The 11,252-nt window shown below is 34.6% G+C and overlaps 1 protein-coding gene across 1 annotated transcript; it reads left to right on the top strand.

Moving 5' to 3' along the window:
* The first annotated feature begins 252 nt into the window (after positions 1-252).
* LOC110456398 lies at positions 253-8,387 on the top strand. Its single transcript, XM_021507118.1, has 4 exons — positions 253-314; positions 4,585-4,851; positions 5,496-5,687; positions 8,139-8,387. Exons 1-4 carry the CDS (start codon positions 269-271, stop codon positions 8,348-8,350), a joined length of 717 nt encoding a protein of 238 aa, XP_021362793.1. The 5' UTR covers positions 253-268; the 3' UTR covers positions 8,351-8,387.
* Positions 8,388-11,252: the final 2,865 nt, after the last annotated feature.

Raw genomic sequence — 11,252 nt, 5'->3', positions numbered from 1 at the left:
TGGCAACATGTATCAATTTCCTATATTCCGCGTTCAGACACATAGAATCATCATCCGGTATACAAATTGATTTAAGACCTTATTATTATAGCATCCATAACTTCGGACAGTTGTTGTTTTACTACTGTAAATAAACTGCCGTATATAGGTACCCTGATGACGAGGACGTCAGCTGATTGATGTTACCATACTAACGTTTGACAGTATGACCTGTCACCCTGTGTCTGTCCGGATTACAGTGGAGACATTACAACAGAAACATCTCGACATGTTAAACTACTACTTCTGGATTGTATTCCACATACTAAATTATGGTAAGAAAAACTGGCGTTTCCTTTTATTTTACCAATGTCATTCAATATTGTATGATCACTTGATGATATATTATATAAAATGCATTCTTATCGAATTTTATTATCAGCAAAGTATACGTTAATGCTCAACGATGTGAAGATAAATCAGATATAGATGTTGTATGATATACAATTCTGTGAATGCTAACAAGTATTGCTTTCCCGTGACGGTAATGTTGTGGCTATTTTTAAACTGGTATTCTTGTTTGTTCTGTACCAATCATGGATCATATTGTCTGTACTTATCATAAAGTGTATTGTCTGTATCTATCTTTCGTCATATTGTCTGTACATTTTTAATTATCATGAAGTCAATAATCTGTATATATATCAGGCATCATGCATATTGTCTGTACTTATCATAAAGTCTATTGTATGTATGTATCATACATCATATTGTCTGTACTTATCATAAAATATATTGTCTGTGTGAATCATGCATCATATTGTCTGTATTTATCATGAAGTATATTGGCTGTATGAATCATGCATCATATTGTCTGTATTTATCATGAAGTATATTGTCTGTATGAATCATACATTATATTATCTGTATTTATCATGAAGTATATTGGCTGTATTAATCATACACCATATTGTCTGTACTTATCATAAAGTCTATTGTATGTATGTATCAGGCATCATATTGTCTGTATTTATCATGAAGTATATTGTATGTATGTATCAGGCATCATATTGCCTGTACTAAGTATGTAGTATATTGCATGTATGAATCATACATCATATTGCCTGTACTAAGTATGTAGTATATTGTATGTATGAATCATACATCATATTGCCTGTACTAAGTATGTAGTATATTGTCTGTATGAATCATACATTATATTGTCTGTATTTATCATGAAGTATATTGGCTGTATGAATCATACATCATATTGTCTGTATTTATGATGCATCATATTGTCTGTATTTATCATGAAGTATATTGTCTGTATGAATCATACATTATATTATCTGTATTTATCATGAAGTATATTGACTGTATGAATCATACATCATATTGTTTGAATGTATTGTTTTTCATATTGTCTGTATTTATCATGAAGTCTTTTTTCTGTATGTATCATGCATCATATTGTCTGTATTTATCATGAAGTATATTGTCTGTATGAATCATACATCATATTGTCTGTACTTATGATGCATCATATTGTCTGTATTTATCATAAAGTCTATTGTGTGTATGTTTCAGGCATCATATTGTATGTATTTATCATAGAGTCTATCGTATATATGGATCAGGCATCATATTGTCCGTACTTATTATGAAGTATATTGTCTGTATGAATCATACATCATATTGCCTGTATTTATCATAAAGTCTACTGTATGTATGTATCAGGCATCATGTTGTCTGAATTTATCGTAAAGTCTATTTTCTGTATGTATTATACATAATATTGTCTATGATAAGCATGACGTCAAATGTCTGTATGTATCAAACATCATATTGTCTGTACTTTTTATGAAATATATTATCTGTTTGAATCATGCATCATATTGTCTGTATTTATCATAAAGTCTTTTGTATGTATGTATCAGGCGCCATATTGCTGAAGTATATTGGTTGTATGAATCATATATCATATTGTCAGTATTTATCATGAAGTATATTGGCTGTATGAATCATACATCATATTGTCTGTACTTATCATAAAGTCTTTTGTATGTATGTATCAGGCATCATATTGCCTGTATTTATGATGCATCATATTGTCTGTATTTATGATGCATCATATTGTCTGTATTTATCATGAAGTATATTGGCTGTATGAATCATACATCATATTGTCTGTATTTATCATGAAGTATATTGGCTGTATGAATCATACATCATATTGTCTGTATTTATCATGAAGTATATTGGCTGTATGAATCATACATCATATTGTCTGTACTTATCATAAAGTCTTTTGTATGTATGTATCATACATCATATTGTTTGAATGTATTGTTTTTCATATTGTCTGTATTTTTCATAAAGTCTTTTGTATGTATGTATCAGGTATCATATTACCTGTACTTAGTATGAAGTATATTGATTGTATGAATCATACATCATATTGTCTGTATTTATCATGAAGTATATTGGCTGTATGAATCATACATCATATTGTTTGAATGTATTGTTTTTCATATTGTCTCTATTTATCATAAAGTCTTTTGTATGTATGTATCAGGCATCATATTGCCTGTACTTAGTATGAAGTATATTGGCTGTATGAATCATACATCATATTGTCTGTATTTATCATAAAGTATTTTGTATGTATGTATCAGGCATCATATTGCCTGTACTTATCATAAAGTCTTTTGTATGTATGTATCAGGCATCATATTGCCTGTACTTAGTATGTAGTATATTGGTTGTATGAATCATACATCATATTGTCTGTATTTATCATAAAGTCTTTTGTATGTATGTATCAGGCATCATATTACCTGTACTTAGTATGAAGTATATTGGTTGTATGAATCATACATCATATTGTCTGTATTTATCATGAAGTATATTGGCTGTATGAATCATACATCATATTGTCAGTACTTATCATAAAGTCTTTTGTATGTATGTATCAGGCATCATTTTGTCTGTACGTATGATACATCATATTGTCTGTATTTATCATGAAGTCTATTGTCTGTACTTATCATAAAATCTATTGTCTGTATGTATCATGCATTATATTGTCTGTACTTATCATAAAATATATACGATATTTCAGAATAATAAAAATTTTGCTGAGGATAGTATGCAATTCAACAAACGATCTTGTTAGATCAGTATATAATATTTTGTATTAGGACGCTGAACAGTATTCCAAACAAAGTTGGGCAAGGTAAAAGAACTTCTTTTTACCAATGGTTTTAGATATATTTGGTAGATGCAGTCTGTAGGTAGTATAGAAGCCTTAATGCATTTATTTAAAATGAGAATTAAATATAGTTTTGTTCCAAATTGACACAGACCGAACCCTATTCCATATGAGAATCGTACATGTAATTGTTGCGGGGTCTTAGAGGACGAGTATCATTTCCTTATGGAGTGTACCTTATTTGTATATTCTAAGATTAGACACATTCATATCAAGAGAAGGTATTTTCATCTCCCAAATAGACTAATAAAGTCTATTACCTATAACAGAGCGAGATCGGGTTATCTCAGTCGAGGGCTAAGATTCTGTAACATAATCCCAACCGAGGCGTAAGCCGAGTTTGGGTTGTTGTAGAATCTTAGCCCGAGACTAAGATAACCCAATCTCGTTCAGTTACAGGTAATTGATTTTTTTTCTCGCACCTTTTATTTTGAAAAAAAAAGACTATACAGCGTTTCAAAAAAAATACAAATATCCCGTTTAGGGCCTCAAATACAAATGGTCTCTTCACTTCTAAAGCTACATTCGAACGCTTCCGCGTCAAACGTGTAGTCCGTCCGTAACAAAAGATACGTATCTCACTGTGTATATTATGTTTTATCTACAACATCAGATATCCAACAACAACAAAACAATACATATAACGACAAAACAGAGATATGTATAATGCAGATTGTCAATGTCACGCCGTTAACGCGTGGATGAATACACCGCAGTGGCAAAAGTCCGCGAAATGTCACGTAAAGGTACCAGACAGATCGGACGAGATAGAAAGTCTAGCATGGGGTATGACGTGGAATATCTCTATCTGGGGTGCGAGAATAAGTTTCTGGAATTAATATCGTCTACGAGCAAGAGTACATTGAAAAATATTGCCGCTTTCATTTTTTGAACCGAATGCGATACGGAACGATAATTTATTCAATCAGCAGTAACGTTACTGCTGATTGAATAAATTAACGTCCGCCCTGATATCGTGAAACCTGCGTTTAAGTATGGAATGTCACTGGTTTACTTTATTATATATTAATGTCTTAATACATTGTACCACTACAGATATCCTTGTATGTGCAATGTATTTATAGCACAAAGACATTTGTGTCTATTGCTGAAAAAGAACATATGTAAGTATGATGCCATTTAGGGCTGCTCTAAGCACCATCCGAAACATAAAAAGTGTATACTTACATATATATCGGCGCACGGCAATTACCCATTCTATATCATAACACGCTGTTTTAGAAATGTTTTATTCAGATTTGTCACAAGCAAAATTAACGTATTGCTATATGTTTTCCAAAATACCACTTATTATTTTACTCTTTTATTTTCAGATTGCGTTTTTGCTTCAGCCTCTGTTTCATCGTCGTTCATGGAATTAAAATCTGATATTGGCGGCAGAGTATTTGATAGCCCCAAATTTGACATAAAAACCAGGGGAAGTATTGAATGTGGTATGAAATGTCTACAGTACGCATGTTGCTTTACTATCACATTTAACCCCACCACTCGTCAATGTGTAGGCTATAGGTCTACATTTGATAACACAGACGCGTACTTCCCTGATGCTGAAAGTATCACATACGAACTGCAGCACCGAGGTTTGTATGATTTATGACAAACATATCTTTATATCAAAATGAAATTGATTCCGCAAATGTTATGTTTTGATAGAAATGTATCTTATGATGAATATATTAACCCCTATGGAATTCGTTTGTGCAAGCAATGAGCTTTCTTTAATGTACATGTATCCCAAGATGATATGCACACGTCGATGACATGGCTATGCAGATAAAAGATTACAAGTAATTTGTGCACCGTCTATTTATTCTAAAGACTAGTTAAGCTGATTTCTACGTTATCGTCCAAATATAGTAGTTATTTTGTCAAAACCTTTAACAAGCAGATCAGGATTTGAATAGCATAAAACAAAAACACGAACTTATGTTTTTTTTATAATTTATCATTATCAGAATTGGAAATCGACCAATATATTTCTTTTACTTTCTATATCAACAAATGTTGTTTATCCCTTATTTAAACCTAGCAGAGACTTCGTATACAATGTGTTGGGTATGGATAACTTGAGTCAATGGTACTTCTATAACAATGGATTCTAGACAATGACAATAGATGGATATATATTACTGTTCATTACAGATAATGTAAAAACTCACGTCAATGACATCGAAATGACAACAGTATCTAGACATTTCTAAATTAGATTTGTTTCTGTCATTAGGTTTATGGGGTGCTGACTCATATGTGTACAACTCTTCCATCGATTTGTGTTTCTCCCTGAAAACAACCCCTGCATCACAGATAGAGGCAATCGAATATTGTGAGATGGACGGAGGGTACCTGATGCCAATAGAAACATCAGAGAAGATATTGGAGGTCTGGGCAGAAGTCATCACGTCTATCCCGGGCAGCAGTATGTACCATGTCTTTGTTAATCGTTTAATTAATATACTCCCAGACTTTGTTATTGTAGAAAAACTGTCTTTAGGTTTGAAAGGAGTTTATCAAATATATGCCATGTTGCGTGAAAACGCGACTTGTTGTAACTGATTCGTTTACAAAATGTCGTCAGGAGATAGCCAAGACCTCCTATTCACCGAAGATTGACGTTTTATTATAAAGGTGTATATTAATAGCATGATCAATATTGATCCGTCTTCACTAACTATCAACAAGAACTAATAACGTAAACCAGAAATAATTGGCAATATTTTGAATTGGAATGCAGTATGTCAAATAAGACACCTATACGAAAATCCATTTCCTAAAAAATACAATGTATGATTCCTACATGTGTGTAAGGTACTAGGCTATGCCCGCCATTATGAAAGGGTAATTTTACAGCAATGAATTCCAAATAAGTGCATGTTCCCATCGCTTTATTATTAATTGTTAATTAACCACAATTTAAAGATAAAAAACCATCTTTCTGTGGTATCATATAAGCTCAATAAAAACACGTAAACATGTCGATGCTCATTAGAATTCGAATTTGTATAAGGTATCTTTGTACTTTTGTAATCGTACAAATTTAAATCAATAATTGTACTGGTATATATTAACAACATTGATAATATTTCGGACGCCTTGTCATATAACTGTTAATTATCAAGAACAATTTAAACAATTTTTAAAAAACATATTTACAAATTAATATGTTTAACATAATAAAATTATTCCTATAAACTTCGTTAATAAATTGTGACTTCAGTTTATCTCTAACGAAGAAGAGTTCCAGTTTGTTCAGCATTTTCTCATTTGGAGTTGCTTACTCATTTTTATACATGTAGCAGAGGTTAAAAAAAGTTCATCTGAAAGTACATAAGATTGAGCTCCCTGGGCTTTCCCCCGGTGAAATACGGTAATTTTGCTGCGTCTCGAATTCTCGCCAAGTGCCATGGAGACGTTACGAAGCACAAAGATCAATTTTTCAAACACAAGTTAAGATATGTAGGAGAGATTAAATACCAATCATCGCAGTATTGGGTGTGTTAAACACATTATTGTCGCCAATGTTTCGGTATACAACTGTCGTCAATGTGTCGGTATACAATTGTCGCCAATGTTTCGGTATACAATTGTCGCCAGTGTTTCGGTACACAATTGTCGTCAATGTGTCGGTATACAATTGTCGCCAATGTTTCGGTATACAATTGTCGCCAATGTGTCGGTATACAACTGTCTCCAATGTTTCGGTATACAACTGTCGTCAATTTGTCGGTATACAATTGTCGCCAATGTTTCGGTATGTAATTGTCGCCAATGTTTCGGTATACAATTGTCGCCAATGTGTCGGTATACAATTGTCGTCAATGTGTCGGTATACAACTGTCCGGTATGTAATTGTCGCCAATTGTCGCCAATGTTTCGGTATACAACTGTCGTCAATGTGTCGGTATGCAATTGTCTCCAATGTTTCGGTATACAATTGTCGCCAATGTGTCGGTATACAATTGTCGCCAATGTTTCGGTATACAACTGTCGTCAATGTTTCGGTTTACAATTGTCGTCAATGTGTCGGTATACAACTGTCGTCAATGTGTCGGTATGCAATTGTCTCCAATGTTTCGGTATACAATTGTCGCCAATGTGTCGGTATACAATTTTGTCGCCAATGTGTCGGTATACAATTGTCGCCAATGTGTTGGTATACAATTGTAGCCAATGTGTTGGTATCCGATCTGCTACATATGAAAATCCCTGACACAAAATTTAGAAAATGCCTGATTTAGAACAAATTGTCTTTGTATGTTTATTTGGCACGAGTCATTTTGCAACTTTCATCATCTTTCAAACAAAATGGCCTATGTCAACGACTTAGACCTGATTATTGGAGCACATGTACATGTAGATGAATTAAAGCACAGCGAGTTGTAACTAACTGCCATTTTGTCATTGAATGAGATGACCGTTGTAGATTGGATTCTGATAGGTCGAAATTCAGATGCATTATAGGTTGAAATTTAGATATTGTCCGATTTTGCTTTAGATTAATATCAATGCCCTTTTATGGCATTGGAACTGTTTTCTGCTTATCTTTTGTGGCTTTTGGGAGAGTTTCTAAGGGCACTAAGAACTCGTGATGATTTCTTTTTTCACTAAAGATTGTTGTCCCCTGCGAGGTTTCGATCCTTCGTCCTCTTGGTTATCCTTAACCACTGTGCTTCCGGTTATCATAAAGTGCATTGGCCATGTCTATAGTTGCGGTTTTCTGAAACAGGACTGGATGATTATAAATGCTCTTAATCTCAGACAGAGAGAGACAGACAAAAACAGAGACAGAGACAGAAAGACGGGTAGAGAGAGGGGGGGTAAATATGATCATTTACCAAATTAACTTATTTTTTTATCTTGTATTACATAGGCCTGGTGGCTGATCCCTTATTCTGGGTGGATGGATTCAACGATGGTACAGGACAATTTATGTTGAGAAACGGCAATTCCATATCCAACAGCCTTCTGTGGGCTCCTGGAGAACCCAGCCATACAGGCCAACACTGTGTAGCCCTGAGCGAACAGTTCTTATTTGATGACAACTGTCCAGAATCTCATAAATACATATGTGAATATATATAGCGGTATAACTTTGGCAGGTGTTTTGAATGCTGAATATGGTAACTGTTCATTCAAAATGTATACTATAAAGTAGCAAATTTGAATGAAATGTAAATTCTAGGATCTGGGCGTTTAAAAAAAGATATGTGATATATAATACAGTGATAGTCATGTTATGTTTCAACTTTACATGGACAGAAAGACTGTGAAATGGACTAATTAAAACTAAACCATGTATGTTGTTAGCTTTGCATGACTCCCTTATATTATCTTATTGAACTTAGACTATGACTAACATGTTGCAGTTTTCTCTATATCATGATCATGAGCCAGATTTACATGTATCCTTCCGAAACAAAGGTATGTGGTTTTACTTTTATTGTGCGTGTGTGTTTGCCCGCGCAAAAACAAATCCTGTTTATAAGTAATGTGTATAGTTATGGTATGTCTGATCATAGATTCGCCAATGATCTGTGAAATTTAGGACTGCTAATATTTGTTTCAGATTTAAATGTTTAATATATTGGTCCATTGTTTGAACGTTGCATGATATCACAGCACACGTCAAGTCAATATTGTCAATAGAAGCACGTCCATTTCACACATTGTTGTAAGATCAGTATATATTTTCGATTATTAAAAGTGATGTCAAGCCAGTTTCGGGTTGTCTTGTTTCATTGTTTGAAATGGCAAGCTTGTCAGAGACATTTAAAACAATTTTTCTTTTTTTTTAAAGCAATTCAATGTACGTCTCTTGATCCTGAGTATACCAACCACTATTCCCTACCTATACATTTTTGCGGCAGTGTCTCCCTATGCTGAGGTACATCCGTCTGTGACTTAAGCTGTCGCGAGGTCAATGAAGTTTGCAGGAATGTTTCAAAAATGTGTATATTTAGGGTCTGACAGCCAATGCCACGTGATCATTGATGAGAACTATAGAATCTGTTAACTAACGGCTGAGGGGAACGGTTGAATTCACTTGAGTTAGCGGATATTATCATGCCATTTACACCAATAAACTAAAAGGTCATAGCTAGGCAACACCATAGATATGTGTTTATCTAACGTCGCAGATTGCNCACAGTGAACTGACAAATGGAATCTGTAAGCCTTTATTCATCAAAAATCAGATTTCTTCTCAAAACATGAAGCGAACATCGATGGCGACAAAGGGACGGAACGACATCACGTTACCAAAACGTAAAATATTAATGGCGCTATAATATTCGGAACCCATTTTTGTTTCAAATCAGTGAATAACAGCCGACGAGTTCCAGCCAAAGAGTTCTGGAGTACATTTTCTATAATCGTGTGAAATACTGACCCTGTTTATGGCACTATCCCTTAATAAGATTAAGTAATTGTTACTTTTTTCCGATAATGTTACTGATTAAGAGAAAGGCCGCCATGGTATTCTTTGTGTAAAGGAAAAAAAGCGAGACCAAATTAAAAAATGACTTGTTTATTCAGCTTCATTCTCATTGCATAATGCACGAATTAAAAACTGTTTATGTATTATCAAACAATATTCACAAAAATGTAATTGATTGCATTCATGAACACTAGACACTAATTGCCTCTATTAGACAATTTTGCTGGCTGACACGTAACCTTTTTTTGTCGACAGGCCTTAATTCTTTAATCTTAAAGCTTGATATTTATAAGAAATTATCGTTCGCTTCTTCTTCTTAAGAGTACAAAGGCTCCATCAATATACTGATGATTATGCCTTTGGGAACTATGGGGCCGCGGTGACTAAGTTGTTAAGGCGTCTGACATTCTGCTACCACTAGCCCTCCACCACTGGGTCGTGGTTAAGGCGTCTGACCGGTTCGAGGACTACGTGGGGCTGTCGCCATGTACTGGCCGTTGATCGGTGGTTTTTCTACAGGAACTCCGGCTTTCCTCCACCACCAAAACCTGGCACGTCCTTAAATGACCCTAGCTGTTAATAGGACGTAAAACACAAAACAACCCAAATCAAACCTTTGGGAACCTGTGCACAGAGGCGTGACAGAAGGGATTATTTACAGTGATTAGATAATGTGTTTTTCGTACAGGGTATATAGATAAAAGGTAAAAGCTGGCGTATGTACTAGCGTGTGATGCGGGCTTCAAGGGCTGCATATCTAGTGTATGTGTTCCCTGAAGTCTTCGAGTGTTTTGCATTGTACTGCTGCTATGGGAAGGATATTCCATTGTGTTATTGTGTGCGGGAAGAATGAATATGTGTAGGTGTCCTTTGTAGCAGATATGTGTTTTTAGTTTTGCGTAAGGGTGTGCATGTTTGGTTCGAGGGTCTACGGGTGTGAGTATAGGTTTTAGGTTTAGTGCTACGAGTTGGTGTACTATTTTGTAAAAAAAAAAAAGATAATTCTTATGTGAAAGTGTCGTATTTGTAGTGTTGGCCATTGTAGTTTGTGGACCATGTCTGTTACTGAGCTGGTGTTGTGATATCTGTTGTTTACGTAGCGTGTTGCTCTTCGTTGGTTTTTTTTCTATTTGTTGAATTTGGTTTATGTTGTGTGGGTCCCAAAAAGAAGAGCAGTATTCAAGTTTTAGCCTGACTAGTGCTTTGTATGCATGTTCTGTTATATGTGATGGATTTATTTTTAAGTTACGTTTGAGAAAACCTAGGGACCTATTGGCATCGGCTGTAATGTTGTTTATGTGTTTGTCCCATCGTAAGTTATTTTGTAATGTTAAGCCTGAGTATTTGCTGGATTCTTCTTAGTGTGTAAGTGTGGTTGTAGAGTTTTGTAGTCATAATGTAGTTTGTTGCGTTTTGGTGTAATGTTGAGTATGTTGCATTTTTCAGGGTGAAATTCGTACGCCAGTCTGTCTCCCATTGTTCCGCTGTGTCGAGGTCATATTGTAGTATCGTCTTGTATATGATGCTGTAGTCTGCAAAGAGTCTTTG

This window comes from Mizuhopecten yessoensis, unplaced genomic scaffold (assembly GCF_002113885.1).
Source record: "Mizuhopecten yessoensis strain PY_sf001 unplaced genomic scaffold, ASM211388v2 scaffold8745, whole genome shotgun sequence".
In the NCBI taxonomy this organism is placed as follows: Eukaryota; Metazoa; Mollusca; class Bivalvia; order Pectinida; family Pectinidae; genus Mizuhopecten; species Mizuhopecten yessoensis.
The sequence above is the reverse complement of the archived record's forward strand: the minus strand, read 5'-3'. Positions and strand labels throughout refer to the sequence as shown.